The sequence below is a fragment of the Lepeophtheirus salmonis genome, chromosome 7, assembly GCF_016086655.4.
Source record: "Lepeophtheirus salmonis chromosome 7, UVic_Lsal_1.4, whole genome shotgun sequence".
NCBI lineage: Eukaryota > Metazoa > Arthropoda > Copepoda > Siphonostomatoida > Caligidae > Lepeophtheirus > Lepeophtheirus salmonis.
The window spans coordinates 5294134-5313605 of record NC_052137.2 but is presented as its reverse complement, the minus strand read 5'-3'; the positions used below and the strand labels follow the sequence as shown (position 1 = coordinate 5313605).

The following is a 19472-nucleotide window of genomic DNA, read 5'->3' as shown; positions in this document are numbered from 1 at the left end:
TACTCATAAACAAGTCCATTAGATTACTAAATCTGTAATTAATAATAATCAATTGCATAAGATATTTAGGTCAGAGTTAATCTTTTCTCCTCTATAATAGTAATAACTTATTCAATTAGTCAGATAATCAACTTAGTTGCAAATAATTTTGAAACATTTTTAAAGGGAAATATTGCGTCTGTTGAAATTATAAATGGTTATTTTTTGGTCCTACGACTTATTTATGAGTAATTATAAGGGGCAGTTTTAGACAGTGGGGCAAAATGCTATTGCATAAAAGTGTTATAGAAAAAAGTCCTTAGTTTAAAAAAATGTTTGAGAATTGGAAATTAGAAAATTACATAAAAGTAAGTCAAATGAAGGCAAAAAGATTTGTTTTCTTTTGGAGTTAACGATTTTAACATTTTTGGGCTAAATGATTAGTTTTGATTTTGAATGAAAAGAAAAAATAATTCTTTTTTTTTTTTTTTTTTTATGTTTTAAAAGATTTTGTTTTTTCAATAATCTAACATACTGACAAATCATTTTAATACATTTTTATTAAACTCCAATAATTAAATTGTTTATATAATATTGGTTGTTCAGATGGAATTTAATTATAAGCCATTTTGTAATTAGATATGATGAAATAGTGCAAAAATCAAAAAATTCGCAAAAAGTTACTGCTAAATTTTTGTTCAACAATAACTAAATTTTAGAACAACAGCGAGACCATGACCTTCAAATGACTTTTTTTATAAGTCATAACATTATGATGACCTTTTTTGTTATACAAAACGTTCTTATTTTTTCACAAATATCCTTTTTTCAAATAAGGGTTTTTTAATTTATTCAAATGATTTTTTAAATTTGATTATTCTAAATAGTAAACCTCTATATCTGCAAATCGAATAAATTAATCAAAACAACTATTTATATTTTCTTTGATTCAATTATGTTTGCGTCAACATATTAAAAGACATGTTCACTAATTTAAAGAAATGAGAAAATCGTAATTATTTTTTTTCATTCATTAAAAAATAAAGCCAAAAATGTCATAGGAATAAATATGTCAATTAATGATGCATATTGAAATTTATTAGATGATTTAAAACACCCATAAATATTAACCATAGGTTAGAATATTAGTTCTTATAATTACAAATATAGTGAGTGACTCATGCTAGAAGAAACATTCAAGAAACGACCTCAATTTTTATATATAATATACTTTCATTTTTGTAGAAAAAAAATTCATATATTGCAATACCGAATTAAAGATTATTTATTCGTGAAGTACCTAAGCATTGCGTAAATTCTTCATCAAAAAACAAAAAACATGTCAACATGATGTTTCAGGTCATTAAGTAGACTCCATCAACTCTCCATACAGAATTTATTATGTTTTGAGAAAGAATAGTATCTCCTTAAACCTTTTTTGCTTCCATTCCGCAGTCTTGACCACAATTGACACGGTATTCTTACCGTTCATACAAAAATCTGGCGTCTAAGAAAAAAAAATTGTGCAGATGCTCTCAAATTCAAATTAATTTAGTATTGAACTCTTTAATTTAGTATCATAATATGCTTTTATTTAACTGTCTTAATATATTTAGTCATAGTGTTTTATATAATATACACATTCTACTCAAAATCAATGAACTACACCGAGGCATTGGTGTCGTAGGTAAGGAACCACGAGTTTTGAGCCTATATTAGATATAAGATAATTATAATACTACTGAATCGATCTTTTAAAATAAAATTTATCAAATACTCATTCGTTTAAGTAACGATCAATTTTTGCTACTTTAAGAGGAATTTTTGGTTCTTAAGGTAGGGTTAATAAGAAAAGTTTGTCGATAGAAATAGAAGATAATGGGTCCAAGAATTCAAAAGTAATCATAATAGCTTGCTTTTTTTACTTTTAAAAATATGTGTTATATTGAAAAGGTCACGCAAAAAAAAAATATAGGTCGGAGGTATACATTTAATATTTGTGGTCTATCAGTATACAACAATCTTCTTTTTTTTTCTTTATTTGGTTGCCCACAAATGGAGTTTCACTGATTAAGTATGAGTTAACATTAAAGTATTGCAATTACTCCATCTTACCTAGGAATCTAAAATCAATCTTACATAATTCTTCATACATAGTTTAATCTAATATGAATAAACAAATTTGTAGGTGACGACTACCTAAGATATGTTCCCTGTGGTGGAGTTTCACTCCAGGCTAATTTAACCTTAGACTCTGGATGGGTTAATCAAATGAAATATATGATACAATTTATTAAGGTACAAAAATCCAATATACTCTCGGAAAACTCACCCAAATCTTCTTCAGCTCAATAAATGTCAAAACTAATTTGCTCAATCTCATCTAAATATATATGAATTCGAAGTATCATTAAAAAAATTTTAACTGTTTTGGTTTTTTTTTTTTAATTATTCTCTGATGTTTAGAAAAAATATATTTAGCAATAATTAAGAGAAGGAGAACATCCAATTGAATTTTAAACTTTCATATAAACACACAGCCCAATAATATTTTACAGACATTTGAGTCCATTATAGGATTTTCATCAAATTTGTAGAATGATTTAAGATACCCAAGAATATGAGCTATAATTTAGATAGTTAAGAGTCTTATTTTGCTCCCAATAGGGCCCTTTTCAAATGTAATCTTTCAATTTCTCATTATTTTATTGTGGCAATATATTTTTCCTTCTTTTAGTCCAATTTGCGGCCATTAAAAAAGGATTAATAAGAATATATTTCTTTTTTAAATTAAATATATTATAACAAATCACCATTTAATAGTTTATAGTTTTATATGTATTATATCGAATATATTTGATTTCGGCTTGAATATAACTATTTTTATTTGGAGGGGGATCTAAGAACAAATGAGGCGAACGAGTTTAATAAGCAGACCCTTTTACCATCACTCATTTACATATATATAATTTAGTACACCGAATGTAACGAAGAAAACAAAATAAAAAAAGAATATAAATAATTTGTTGATAGAAATGGGGGATCCACACTCAATTTTGAGAAAAATCATTCTAGTTTGCTTTTGTTTTGTCGGGCATCATTTCTAAAATATAATGACATATATAGTTTTGTTTGTTCTCTATGAAATAACATTTTAAGTACCTCGTTAATGAACTGGGATATTATAGACCCCCAGATTTGTAAAAAAAGCTTCTACTCCTTTGAATCTATATTTATAGCAAATACTTTTTAGTTTTTAAAACGTTACATTTGACGATATTTAATTCTATATTTATATTGCATATATATAGCAAAATATTAATTTGCATGTTTAGGTATGTTTAATCGAGGCTTAGTTAATTTAATAAACTGATTCGCTTAAAAGTTGTCGTTTTTTATTGTTTTTTTCTGAGAGTCTTTTTTTTTTTTTTAATGTGAGCCGCAAAATAAGTATAACTATAATTTTTAACACAAATATAATTTATATAGAAATATAAAAAAAAATAATATTTTTCAATATTATCAATATATTAAATGTAAACGTCTGTGGGTGTATGTCCTTTAATCACGACCTAACCAATCGATGGATTTTGCTGATACTTTTCATGTAGGTTCTTATGGCTCCAAAAACGGCTCTGGTAACATTTTTTGGGCCCTCGGGGTCATGGCGGCCTTTAAATATCATTTATAGCACTTTGCCTGTACAACTTGAGGACCGGAGGGTATTTTATATTAGATGCTGTTTTGTATTTTTATCTCAGGGAGGCTGCAGTGGAAGAATTTAACCTCCCACAGGGACCAGCAGCCTACAAACCGAGAGTAGAGGGGTATTCTAGCCTATTTGAAGGAGTTCTTTGTGGCAGTGCTAGAGTTTATACAGTATTTTGGTCCAGCACTCCATCTTTACAACCTGAGGTCCGGAATATGTTTTAGGATATTATGAGGGTTTCTTGATGCTGAGGGAAGCGGCGGTGGATAAATTTAACTTGACTGTGGCCCAGCAGTTCGTCTGCACAATCTGTGGGCGAGTGTGTATTTTAGCTTATTGGAAGGGTTCCTTGGTGCTTAGACGTGGAATGGCGGGGCAGTTTAAACTGTATTGAGGCCTGGTAATTCACCTGTACAACTTGAGGCCTGTGGTGTATTTTGGGATATTATAAGAGTTTCTTGATGCCGAGGGAAGTGGCAACAGATCAATTTAACTTGACTCGGGCCCAGTAGTTTTTTTGCACAACCTAAGGGCGCGGGTGTATTATAGCTTATTGGCAGGGTTCCTTGGTTCCTAGAAATGAAGCAGCAGAAGAGTGTAAACTGTATTTTGTCCCAGTACGTCAACATAAAAACATGACAGTTACAGTATTTCAGGATATCAAGAGTTTTCCTTAATGCTCATGGAACCGTCTGCGTGACTGCAAGTTCGGAGTTTGAGCCAGATATTGCAACTACTTCCTCATCCCGTGAAAGATGAATGTTAAATATATATTTGTGTACTCATATTCAAGCTACCTAATTGAGAATTATTATTAAAATTTTACTGTCTTTATTTTTGGTTTCATATTTAGCAATAGAGTTCTTAATTGATTTAGTTTCTAAATGTGCTGGGCAAACCTTCTTTAGTTATTAATCATATTAATTTTGATATCTTTTAATATAGTATTTTTTATGACTATAATTCACTCTTCCCACAAATAGGAATTGAATTGACCGATGTCATCGGTTCTAAAAAAACGACTGATACAACACTTTTTGAATTCATATATATATTATTGCACAAACATAGAACTGTCAGTCTTGTCTTGATGATATGAATTGACCATTGTAAAAGCCTTACAAGTAGATAATCTGTAAATACATATAAAATAGAGTTGCTGTTCTTAACGAGTGCCCACCTAGGATGCTAAAATTTTGCATTGGTTATATTGCTTTTAAAGATTATTTTACATAGTACACACAATCTCATCCAAAACTGACGACTACTAATTTCATTCCTAAAATTTGCTTAAAGTAAAGAATTAGAATATCATATTTTCACTGTAAAAAGAATAAATTATACCTTGTTGAATCCCTTAACTCATGTTACTAAGATTATTTAACAAACAGTGTGGGGCTGCAAAACGTGGGCATTTAGTTAATTTTATTTTCTCATTAATATAAGAAGGTTTGATGATTAATTTTTGACACTCTGGTCTACCCATCTTTTGTGCACAAACAAACTTCAATACAGATTACGTCATCATGGGTAAGCAAAACGCCAAAAGATGGCGTATCTCATAGATGCTGAAGTTTAGGTGGTGAGGCTTATTGAACTTTGGAAGTGGTCCAGATGGCTGTTGTTGAAGATGGCCAAGAGGATGAATGTCCGGCTTGGAAAATATGATCAGGGAGGACCCCACTCAATCGGTGAATCATCTAGCCAAAAACTTCTTTCCGGCTAAGGGCATCAGAAGTGCTGCAAAGAACACCTTAGTCCTTATCCAAGAAAACACCACACCACATTTTGACAGAGGTCATGGACATTTCTAGTTCAACTTTTACTCTGCCAAACCCTCTAAAGTTTTATTTTTTCTTTATATCTTATATTCCTACAAAGTATTTTGTGCAGTTTAATTGATATCTACAAGTTAAAAATGAATTGAATAGTTAACTAAATGGTACAAAATTTAAATGACATAGTTATTATGAACGTTCAACTGTTTATCATGCAATTAAATAGGTTTTATTGTCGGGATTTCTTTTTTACCAAGTTCACTAACTGCGTTTTAAAAATTATGTTCACTAATGGAAGGCTGTTGTTTCCTACATAGCATAATAAATTACTACTCAGAAAACACATTAATTTGAATGTTGACAAAGGAAACGATGAGTCATATCAATATGTATTAGTCAACACATGTATACATATACTGGATTTAGAAAAAGTACTGAGACCTGCCTATAAGTAGTCATTAAAATACTCATAATTGATCAGGATGATGTTGTACATAGAAAATTTTATTTAATAATATTTTTTATTAGAACAATACACATTAATTATGAATTATGCCACCATCAGCCTCAATGACAGCCTCCAACAGCCTCTGGAACCCCTTGCACACATTGACAACATAGTCCTTTTTCATGGTCCTCTCCTGCTGGCTGGTGGAGGTCTTCAGGGAATCAATATTCGGGTGGTATACATTGTAGGTCTTCTTTTCATTTGGCCACCAATGAATTGATCCAGTGGATTTAGATCTGGGCTCTGAGGGGGCCTAATATTTTTGGATCAGAAGTTCACTTTGCTATCCATCCACTCTTGTACAATATTTTGCAGTTTGGGCCGGAGCCCTGTCAGGCTGAAATTCGTACGTGGCCTTGTTGGACTTATTCATGGTATTGGTGATCTATGGGACCACATTTTCCTTCAAGCCGGATGATTGGTCTCGGTGACTATCCTGATGCTATTGTCAACCTAGCCAATTTTACTTGATATAGACGGGGTCAAAAGTATAGTTCTTTTCATACGAGAAAAAATTATCAGGTTGCTGTTGTGCTTCAGATCCTTCAACAGTTGTTGACATCAGTGAAGAACGGTTTCTTTTTGACGTTGGGACAGAAGTTGCATCTCAATTCTTCTAAACAGCCTTCCTGGAGCCTATTGGATGGCCTTGCCTATACTATACCGATGCACCTTCGTCTTCTTGGCGTTTTCGAAAATTTAAAGCCCAAAATAACTAAATATTCATATCCTTGACACCCAAAAGTATGTAAAAAAGCACATTAACTTAACAACATCTTTAAAAAATCATTTTCTAACAGGTCTTTTATATTTTCATATTTGGTTGTAATTGTATTTTTCTAGCAATGATATGTTTTTCTAGTTATAAATAAAAATAATTTTTATATGATGTGATTCTTATCATAAAATGCAGAAGTAATCTTTTGGGTACCGCCTCTTATGTACGACGACATCGGCAACTGTTTTTAACAGCAACCAAGTCAAACTATGTCAAGGGAGGCCATAAATTATTAACTTTGGTTGGTGCATAATGGGTCAATTTAGCTTCCCTCATCCCCAGACTGATCCCCCTCGACTATGCTATTTGAGGTGTAGTCAAGAAGAGAGTCTGTGCTACCCCTAAACGAAAGGTGGATTACCTTAAGACCTCCTCCGAGTAGCGGGTGTCGTCCATGTTCGAGACATTCATCAAAAGTGTCATGAATGCAATCAAAGGAAATCATTTTGAAAAATATAAAAATATATCAATAAAGAAGTCTGTGAAAAAGCCTCAAAATTAAACTCCTTTACATTCTTAAAACAGTTGAGTCAATTAGTTTTGTTATTGAAAAGTCCACGAATTTATCTTGCACACTGTACATAAATTACATTTCCTTCTCTAGAAGTGACTATTAATTGAAACTACAGAAATGGAGTTATAGAAAACATTTCATTTCGAGAATGTTGTCCATTGAGTTATTTGCTGAATACATTTATTAACTTTTTATTGTATTACTCATAGGGACGATACATTTATTTTGTATCGAGAATAAAAATAGTGTCAGTAAAAAAGCGAGTAATTTATCTACATAAGTAGCAATTGACAAATTGATTTGTGATTTATTGCTTCCTATAGACTAAATATTAATCATAGACGCAATAAAGAAGCATAAAGTATTTCCAAATAATCGTCGCATTTAGTACGCCTATTTTTCATACAAAGTAATTATTTATGAAAGTATCTACAAAATTTATTATCTTTATGAATGACAGTGAGTAAAAATATATGTGGCCTGTCAACATAAAAACAAGCTGAGACAAAAAGAAATATTTCTCTTTTTCTGGCTATATTATTTTATAAGAATATATTTTTACAGGACATTTATATGGACTTCTACAGAGGAAAATCTTATTTGACAGTATGGTCTTATTATAGGTGAAACTTTGAGCTTCCTTATGATAGTCTTCATTTAAAATTTGAATCAAACGCAATGAAGCAGTTAAAAACAACTGCAAAATTGTTAATATATTTTAATGAATATATCTTTATCGTACTGATCGATTTTCACGAAAATAATTCCAGCCGGGTTTAATCTTGGCACGTCACATATATATATATACCCCGAATGTAGTGTTAGATTGGCTTAAAAAACTAACATCCTACAGATCCGGCCCTTATAAAATTATGTCAGTCCTATGACCAGTCCCTAGCGGTCTTTTATGGTAACTACAATAGCTGAAATGGCGTAGCTCCGAACAACGTCATTTCGATCATAAAGCTTTTCGAAGAAACAAGATATCTTAAGTTTAATGTAGAAAGTTTGTGACTAAAACATAAAACTCAAGTATTATACGTTTTTCCAGTCGTTATTTTTATTCTATCATGCAACCTTTTCTGCAAAAAGAAACCTAAAAGGTCCGAACTCATCAAGTTGTTAGACAAATACGTCATTTTGTTGCATATTTCTTAAATAATCCCACAGTCTGACTGACGTCTTATTTCTCCACAATTTTTAAATGCATTACAAATATATAATTCATAAGAATGTATCAAATTTTTCTTTTTTTACTTCCACTTTGGAATGCTGTAACACACAGCTAGCTTTACAAAATACAAAAGAGTCTATGAACTTTTTTTTAACTGTACGCTAAACTTTTTAGCTTATCTTAAGCACTTTTTTTATGCAATGTCTTATTAATGAGATATAGCTCACTAAAAACATCTAGCGAAAAACGCTCAGAACTGTTTACTTAACCTTATATTGAAATCGTATAAAGTATTTTATTTGACATTTTATAATAATATTGCTTAGTATAATTTTATTTGTAGCCTAGATATACATTTGTATTTCTATATGATGGTAAAAATTTCTTCAAATAAATATTAACATGGTAAATATATATATATATATTATGTAAACGACGAGGGATCAAAAAGAATTTGCTTACCTGTCGGTTTGAAAACGGAGAATGAGTATAGTATAACTTAATTATTTGTTTATTTATCAAAAAGAATAAAAAATGAAATAGCCATGGCATATCAATTGAAACGAGGGAATCGACAGGCCATGTTTTATATACTACAATCCTAACTAAGACAACGTAGGACAGAAGAATGGACTACTCGGTGCTTACGACCGTTGAATAGTAAAAAAACAATGTACCAATAAAAAAAAATAGACTAAATAGAGGGGGAGAGGAGAGATTGATTAGGCAATCAGTCTAGGACCGATCTAACACGTACCAAATTGCATAATCTATTTATGAAGTAAATGATATATATGTCTTACATGCTCAAGCCAAACATTGGTAGTGAGGATTTGATCTTTGAGATTCTGGAATATATATAAAAAAATAATGAATTAGATATTATATAAGTATGTATATTCAAACTATTTGTAATATTTCTTTCTTTTACCAACTAAGGGCTATGAAAATGATATATGAAATAAAAGAAGATAATATATTTATATGAATGTTTTAAGAAATTAAATTAACTTATTTGGGTTGTCCTTCTTATCTAATGTGATTAAAATGATAATTATTTTCTTTCCTTAAGACATTCATTACAACATAGTTTTAATTTAATTATTTATTTCATTTATAACTTTTCTACTAAAATAAAAAGTTGCCATTAGTGGTTCAAGAAAAGGAGGATAAAAAAATAATGCGTGTTACATGTATACTAGATTTTGAGACCTTTTTTTTTTTTTTCAAACTTCAAATAAAACAATTTTACACAAATTTCCTAAAATAGTCAATGATACTTTTATCTAATATAAATGTAAATGTTGACAATTTTTTGAAAAGTGAGAAAATTAAATATAAATTATATAAGAAAATATTTATATGGAACAAAATATATTTCAAATAATCTAATATACTTTATTGTATATTATAAATTTATCAAACATTGCGGGCATTTTAATTTTTTTTTGTTGCCCAACTTGGGAGAGTCTAATAGCCCCATATCTACTCCTGGACTTCAAACAATCAACACTTAATTGAGTACCTCTATTTAACTATTAAATTAACCACAAATATTTATAATTTTACGAAATAAAAAACGTTTTTTAAGAATTCAACTTGACTTATAGAAATTTAGGATTAATCGAATATTTTGAATGTGATCACATATATTATTGTGACGGAATATGAACATAAAGGATTGTGGTTCTTGTGAAATCCCATCATTCAAAACTATTTGGTTCTTCATTCTGCAACCTTTTTTATCAATGCGTATACTACAACATTTGCAAAGCAAATGTAACATTTATCGTATAATTTTTTAATATTATATAATTAACTAGGAATTACCCGCATTATCCATTTTATTTCTAATTATTTTATTAATACATACTGAGACAAACTCTCTAATCCTTCTCCTAAAATCAACTTATAAGTGAAAAAAACAAAGTCGCCCTCCACAGCCCTGGAATCTTGTCTGACCAGAATAAAACATTGTCTTATATACGTAACTCAGAATTCTGAACAACTTTTATTTTATGTTTGAGATCTATATCTGTCTCCATTTGTGAAATAAATAACCTGGTTAGGCGTTTTTATTAGCGAACAGTAACGTTGTATTATATCTGTATATATATAACATACCTACATTCTATATATAGCTATTAAAACGAAAAGGCTCAAGTATATATAGAGTGTATTCACCATATATTGATAGAAAGCAAATTTCTCTTTTCAATTTATTTAATTAAATAAAAGCTCAAAAAATTTTAATTGCATAATTTTTGTTTTTTTAGAGAAAAAATAAAAAATGAGCATATTTATGTAAATCTATTTTGTTTCTTACAACAATTTTCTCCCTACCCTACATAGACATAGTTATGCAAATTAAAACCCATTAAGAGAAAACAATTACATTCATAACCACATTTTTAAGTGAATTTAATCTATTTTTGACCACAGATCATAGACATCTTAAATTTATGGGTATAAATTTAAACTATAAAATATATATAAATGGAATTAAACTAATGAAATTATTGAAATATACAACTCTGATAAAAGGTAATTTTCTCATTTAATTCTCTAATTTAGTATGTTATTACTCATGTCCAAAAAGTATTTTAAAATATCCGCCATTTTGTATTGTTAGTTTGATTTTGACAGAAAAAAGGTTAGTCATCATACAATCTGCTTCGCAATTTTTTACTTTTGAAAAAAATAAAAAAAAATCAATTTCTGATAAAGCATTGAAATAAAGAAAAAAATATAATTGATAACTTTTTCTCCAATCCTAATAAATAGTGTTAAAAGAGTTATATCAAAGCTGGATGTTAGAATTAAAATGAATATTTTCGCAATATCAAACTTTATTTGACCAAAGTGATTGTTACATATGACAGGTACTATTATCATAAGTGATTATATTTAGGACTTTACTAACATTTTATTTTTTATGCCTATGAATTCATAATCTAAAGCAGTAGTTGAAGAAAATGATATTAAAGTGAATATATTACATATTTCTAACTTAATATATTATTATCAAAAATGACACTTTCTATATAAAAAAAGACATTACCTACTCTCCTTTCAATCTATCTTTGTCATATCCTTAGTTGGTGAGAATAAAAAATAATAAACCCTTCAAAAATATACTTTGAAACATCTATTATAATTAATTCCAGAATTTATTAATACTAGCTCACAAACAAAAAAGTAACATCCCATAAAAAATTAGAAACAAAAAGCATATGATAAATTAAGTATTTACATAGAAGGTATAGTAAAAATATGATACACACAATTTTTTTAAAAATAGAGCAGTGTCTTGGGAAGATCAATAGTCCAAGAAATTAATTGAGGGGAAACGGTTGTTACTTTATTTGGGTTTTAACCCACATAATGATCAACCTTACTAGGTCACATAAAAAGTCTATTTGTGAAATTATGAATATACTATTGGGAGTACCCATTATTACTCCGAGTTATTAAGTGTGGACAAACAGACCAATTTTGCTTTTATACAGAGTGTGGAAGCAAAGTTTTCAGCAAAGAAACTAAATTCTTTGGTTCACTAACTCAAAATTTTATAAACTGATTTGAAAAAAAATATGTACGACCAATAATTGTCGTTAAATTACAGGGGTTGCATCTTATTCGATATGTCCTATATTAAAATCAATGAAAGCCTCAATATAGTCCCTGAAGCTGGTACAGGTTTTCTCAATTTTACTCTTAAGGTAATTAGAGTCCACTTTGGAGATGGTGGACTTGAGTTAATCCCCATTTCAGTGTGGGGTTGGATTTGATATGCCTTCGTTAGCTCCCCACCAAAGGTAATCAAGGGAGTTCAAGAAAGGGGATGACTGAGGCCAAATGCCCAAGGACCAAAAATACTCCAAATTTTGGGGGGCGGAACTCCTCTTCCTGGGGGTCAATTTGAGGACTATCAACAATATTCAGTATACGAGGAACGTGGGTAAAGTTGGTTGTTTCGTATATAGAATATTGTGGATAGTCCTCAAATTGATCCCTACGTTGGCAGTGATGTCTTTTTGAGCTATCTGTGTGTCAAAAAGTAGGATAACTGACGCCTTTTTGCATTTAGTTCACCCATTAGGTTGCCGATTCAAAACAAATGCTGCATCAAAACATACATTCTTTTTTTTCTGTCTTTTTTTGACCAACTAAGAGTAAAATAATTGTGAAATGAAAGAAGAGAATGTATTTGAACATGTGCTTCGTTTCAGTGATTTCCTCTAGTTTTAATATCAATGAACAACAACAAAATGACCGACATGTGTGTAATTTACCTATGTAAAACTTTACTTTTACAGTATTTCTAAAATACATGATGAAAATATTATATTAAAAGACTTATATGTATATAACGTTTGATGAATTGGTTTGTCCGCAAAATTTTTGTACGATTATAAAGAGGAAAAACAAAAAAAAAGGAGAAAGGAGCCATCTTCAATCGCCTTTCATAATTTTCACATTAATGATCATAAAAAGAGGAATACTGTGGATAAGTAGAGCATCTGGCCTTTGAATCTAAATATGAAGAATGATGCTTACATATTAATACTATATATTTTATATCTAAAGTTTGTGACATTTTTTTTCATTTTGCCTGATCTTGGTTTCGTTATTTCATATATTGTGTAATTCAATTTCTTCTCGTCTCTTTATATTCTACCTCATTTTGTCCGTCACATTTCGTCAGGTCTTGTCTTGTTTTGATCAAATATACAATCTCATTAACGCCGGTGGCAGTATCAAGTTAGCTGCAGAACCCGTTGGAATCTACATCCGGACCGCGTACAACATTCAAAACCCCCATTAAGAATGAGAATGGAGCCATAATCCTAAAAAGAACCAAAACTTCTCCAGAAACAATATGGTCGACTTCTTGCCTGCTTCCTTGTGACCCTCTTGTAGGTCTTACCTCAACCCCCGGGCCTTTGCAGTTTGGATGAGTTGAACATAAAAAGTTGGCTGCATCTATCATCCAAATATGGATTCGCTCCGAGCTGCCATTAAGTGAGTGTGGCACGCCATGTACACTGCCTTTATCGTCTACAGCTATCACTCTATTTTCTAGCGTGTCTAGTGTATTATAGATTGTTAAGGAGGACATATTGAATAGCAATCTACCTAAATTTAGTATTTAAACATACGCCTACTTTTTTAAGTGGTGGTTTCTTGATTCCATGAAATCACAAATTTCGTATTTAAATCATGCTACTCCAAGTTTTGTATCCCAATTCTGTACATTTTCTCTAGTCTTGCCATAATCAATATCCTTTTTTAATATTTGAGCACCAATTTCTCTCAACATGTTCACTTCTAGATACAGAAATTGCTTTTGTGTATTGAGCTGTAAGTAAATTCGTTTTGGATCTGCCACTTGGAAAAATTTGCCTGAGATTGGACCCACAAAAAACAGTCTTGATCATGTCTCGTTTAAAATTCACTCTAGGCTGATTTTATATATAAATGGTGTGTGACGTTAATAATATAAATATCTTCTCTTGTAGGCTCGGACACCAGCTGTTCCTAGTGAAGTAGATAGACAAAATGTAAATGTTTACGGACTTCAATGAATATTTCTAGGTCGGATGGAGTAAATGTAATATTATAATGTTTACTTATGCTGAAAAAGTGCAACTCCATCAGACCAATTAAAGGAACATTAAAAAATGCTTTAAATATGTTCTACTCCTAATTGGTATCAAAAGGCAATGGGTTCATACAATGAAACCACAAAACATTCATGATTAGAAAGCAGTTAAATTTTAACCCACGAGACGAGACGAAGGTCTCGAGCAAAATATTGCTCCAGATTGGATTAGAAATGAACCCTAAAAAGAATTGGTCTCAAACTATCTCCCAACACTTATCCTATCCAGATCATTTTTTAATATTTGAAACCCAATACAATGGAAGTATGTCCCCTTTTTGATAAATACATTTATTTCCTGAATGTGATGTTAAATGAGATGATTTATTTACAAAAAAAAAGAGACTTTTATTAGTATCAGCAGATATTCCACTTTTCAAGAAGAAAATATATTTCTTCACTAACTATATTCATGAATATTCAATGTGTGTAAGTTTTTAAATAATTCTGAATAAATAATAGTTTTAAAACACATATATATTTTATTTCAAAAAGAAACGTCAAAAAATGTTCTCCATACATATATTGTTTCAAAACTAGAGAGATAAACTGTATATTTGTTTTATGTTTGAGAGTTTGAAATTAAATGAATGTTTTAATTAATAGAAAATTTAATCAAAAAAGTATTTTTACATATTAAGAAAACATATTGAGCGTTGATTTGTGGAGGAACTCTTTCTCAGAAATACTTGTTTCACTAAATTATTTTCTACAATGACAAATGCCCAGTTTGAATTTAAGTTGTCATTCATTTCTTTTGGGAAAGAAAATATGAATACTCTTGTATTCCACTCTAAATTCCCCTCGTATCTTAAAGGTGAGGGTTATGTATTGTCGGTCCTTATTTATTCAGTTCAGTCTTTGAAGTGGTCTTTAACTGTCGGTCCTTGGGTGTTTTCCTTAAAAATTCGATGATTTATTAGGGCAAATATTGGGGTAAGTAACAAGAGTACTTAGAAAACATTCAAGTAATAATTTGTGATCTCATCTCATCCCTTGTTACTTTAATGGACTTGTTCAAAGCAGTACTCTTCTGGTGATTAAAATGTCATCCAAAACGGGAACTCTAGGGTTAGATCAGTCGGGTGAGGGTTCGGCTAGATATATATTGCGGCAGATTCTCTGGATTCCATTTTATCTTGAAATTCTTGTTCCTCCTTTCTTCTACAATGTTATTGTTCGACTCACTTACGAAAGTTTTTTGGCCTGCTTCACCTTATTTTATTGTCTCTATTTATTTTTCTAGACCTGTTTTTTTTCTTTTTTCGAGCATTTCAATCTTTTGTAGAAGAGAGGCATTCCTTAGTTTGACCTTTTTCAACTCCAATATCAAAGTTATTTTTGAGGCATAACAGGCCATCCTTGGATTTTTCCAATCTCTTGTACAAGGACACCAGAACTGAAGTGAGGCTCTACAATATACCATCTCTTTCCAGGTATTTACAAAACTCCTCACGTTTGGCATCGATTGGACTCCCCAAGTGTTGTGTTAATATTTATTTATTCGATCAATTCCAGTCTAAGGACCGTTTCTATCAATCCTTGGGTCAGGTCCTTAAGACTACCGGTCTATTGGATTATCAGTACTATAACTAATTTTAAAAAAATAAGTAGAATGATATCATCAAAGACTGAACGTAATCAATTTTCAGGACTTATATGCAGGACTATACTTAAAGTCTTTTTTTATGAAGAGCTCTGTATTTTTGAATTATTTTTTGAGAATACCTATGGATTTTTTTTTAAAGTGTTCTACAAATTTCATGTTTTGTGAATAGCCATGGATTTTTGAATTCTTTCCCTCAAAAATTGAATTTTTATACGAAAAATCAAATGTTTAGAATTTTTCCCAAGAAATTTTAAATTTAATTTTTAAATTTTTTTCCAAAAATTAGAATTTTTTGTGAACAGCTCTGGATTCTTCAAATTTCAATTTTTTGAGAATATCTATGGAGTTCTGAAAAACAATTTCAGAAAAATTTAATTTTTCTAATTTGTTTCCGTAAAATTATAATTTAAAAAAAAAATCAAAAAACTTAGCCCCCCTCCAAAAAAAAAAAAATATATATATCCTGCTGTCGCACCTGAATTAGTCCAGTCATGATGGTATTTGAATGGTTTCATTAAAAAATCATATAAATTGTATCATTACTTCCCCAATACCAAACTTAAAAATCAATTTTTATGTCAAGTAACTGAGTTTTTTTCCCCTTTCTTTTTCTCTTACCCGTGCTCTGAATGTCGATTGGCTGAACTATATTTAACTTTTAGTCAGCTGTCAACAAGTCCCAGCAATAATTCTATAGTTGAGTAAAATTGATAAATGATTTTGGGGATTTTTTCTCTTTCCTCCAATAATATATTTGCTCCACTTAATGAAGTTATTACTAATTACTTATTACTAAATGGTTGCCGTAATTGTATTTCAACTATCCGCTTACACGGTCTACAATTTCGAGATAAGAAGAGAATGTATGACGTGCAAGTAAATTAATACAATGTACTCTTTTTTTTTTTTACCATTTTATATAACTTTCGACGATGTATCCTACATGTTTATTCACCCATTGCTTTGATTAATTATTACTTATTGTAAATATAAGAAAACATTATTATCATAAAATATATCTTTAACGTACTTTGTAATGACTATTGTTTGGGGAGGGTTGAACCTATTAAGAAGATCAACAAAATACACATATATAACGTTAACTTTCTTTAATCTTTTTTCTCTCAACACTTATTTCAGAAAGAGGGGAAAACCCCCTATAGTATATTTTCATTATATATCAACAAATACTTATGGTTGAATTATGTGAAAAAATATTTAAAAATAGCATGTATGCAGTTAAATTTACACATCCCAAAATATATTTTTTAAATCAACCTATCGGTTAGCGAGGTATGGGCCTTTTTAAAATTTTATCTCACATATTGAAAACTTTAATCACTCATTTCAGAGGTCATAACTCATGATAAAAGTTTGATTTTGGTATCAAATTGTAACTTTTTTTGGGGTGGGAGCTTGAATTTGATGGTATAATCAGTGTAAAACTAAGGGAACTATATGATTTGCAATGTTTTTATGTTTCGAAAGACATATTTTTGGGGCCCCATTTGAAGGATTGCACTTTTTTTTTTTTTTTTTTCTTCAAGAGATCCATATTCCACTAAAAAAAATGTCTATATGTTAGGTACCTCCTTTTTTGCCTTGCAAACAGCATTGACCTGAACCTATACAACTTCTATCTCTGGGGAATATTTCCTGTACCAAGTATCATTCGTCTGTGGATCTGCACGTGGTCTCACGGGCCTACCAAAGCTTCCGGTGCTGTTGGTGCAAAGTTATCAAGGGACGCAGATTTCATTATGAATAATTCATTAAATGTAGGCTTCGAATAACAAAAAAAATATATGGGTTTATCCCGTCTGGTTATTAGTTATAAGCCTTTAAAGATTTTTCCAAGTTATAAGGACCACCCTTTAGTGTGTAGAAATTTTCATAAATTGGGGTTGAGTTGTCTCATCTGCTATGTTTTTTGTAACTAAGTCATGCTACTGCAAGTCTTGGCTTCCAACTCTGTATGCATATATAAATATATGCACAAAAATAATATTCTGTTTTGTTGTTTTTTTCGTATTTAATTTAAAAAGTTAAACTGATATTAATGATTATATTATCCCCTATTTTGTATTTTGATTTCTATAAAAAGAAACTGATTTAATACATAAATAATTTGAATGAAAATGAATAATAAGATTTTAATTAAAAAATTAAATAAAAACCTTAGAAAATCACTTTGTTTGAAAACTTGACTTATAACTTATTTTCCTTGCATGGAATCATAAAGAGTTTTGGCTCCCTTGAATGTCACAATAGAAACACACATTTTATCCTTCTATTCTAATCTTAGAAAGGGGATGGTAAGGGGGAAAGAAAAAAATAATCCATGTTATAAGAAAAGCTCACCAAAACTTGTATATTCAAGATGTACATATGTAGAAAAGTAAGATATCTCAGGGCTTAGGTATAACTAGATTATAATTTGTTCATTTGTACAATGAAATTATAGACACATGGAATAATCAGGCATGCAGCTCAATTTGTTTTTGAATGGAGTACCGAGTGTTCCATTACAATCGGAACACTTTCAATTTTAAACATCAACAAGATAATTTATTAGTTAACAATAGAACTTCAACAAAATCAATATTTTAAATAGATGTGTGTCCCAGGTCTCTTAATAATTAATGTAGCCTCCCTAAACGGCAATGATGGCTTCCAGGTTGTGGCCGAAGACCTAGCATCCGCTGTGGTAGTAGTCCTCCGTCATTGCGTACCAGTGCTGGCTGATAGTGGCTTTGAGGGACTCGATATTTGTATGACAAAAACTGCAGGTCTTCCTCTTGCCATGCACCAAAAGGTGTTGTCGTGGGGATTAGCATCAGGGCTATAGGGGGCTCAAAAGTGCAAATATAGAGCTCAAAATAAATTAAACGACTCATTCAAAAACTCATGGCTTTCTTTCATTGCTGGTATCACAAGTGGCCTCTCCACTCTGAAGAGGTTCTTTCCACCTACTTTTTTGATAGCTTTCTGGAAAATCTGGTGATAAACCATGAGATTTCTTGCATGGGGCCTCATGGACTTGAGGGGACTGGCTAGGCTGTTTTTTAAATCCTGCGGGTTCAGTTTGGACTTTTTGACAGAGCACACTTATTTTCAAACTTTTTGGACTTGCGGACGAGTTATGGCGTAGACAGTGGCCTATGAGACGTCCAGTGTCAAGGAGTGCTCGAATGGAAATTTGTCGATCTGGTTCAAGTGTCATTTTCGCGACTTGTAAGAAAGTAGGAGAGCTCTGTTTTTTTTTTTTGTAACTAATTGTTTATGCTTTACTATATCGAAATATGAATTAATTTTAATCACTCAACCCTCACATCAATGATAAAGGGTGATGAGGTACAGGATTTCGATTTTGTAAGGATAGCTTTCGTTATCTTCCAATGTTTGAAAAAACGACACAAATATAGCTTATAGGACTAAATCACGTAGAATCTGGAAAGGATTTCAGATCTCAGAACCATTTATTAAAATTAGGAGGACATAAAATTTATATGGGTTCACCATGATCAAAGTGTTATGAGTTTTGAAACTTCTCTCAATAATTCCCTGGTTTCAATTGACCTTCCTTATAATCTGGCATATATGAATAACAGCTTAAAAAAACAATGTTCAGATTGCCAACAAAAAAACTCAACCTCTAAGATAACCTAAGGATTCACATCCCCATATATATAATACGTTTGCATTACATAAAATATGGGGATCGCATCGGTTCTAAATATTGAAATAAAAATTGCTCA

General features: G+C 30.6%; 1 protein-coding gene across 1 annotated transcript in view; it reads right to left on the bottom strand.

Moving 5' to 3' along the window:
* Window positions 1–19472, bottom strand: part of nAChRalpha2 (nicotinic acetylcholine receptor alpha2) — a 65931-nt gene that overhangs the window by 34324 nt on the left and 12135 nt on the right. The window contains exon 2 of the mRNA XM_040716792.2: window positions 9244–9288. Within this exon, the coding sequence (XP_040572726.1) occupies window positions 9244–9288 (45 nt within the window). The remainder of the gene's footprint in view (window positions 1–9243; window positions 9289–19472) is intronic.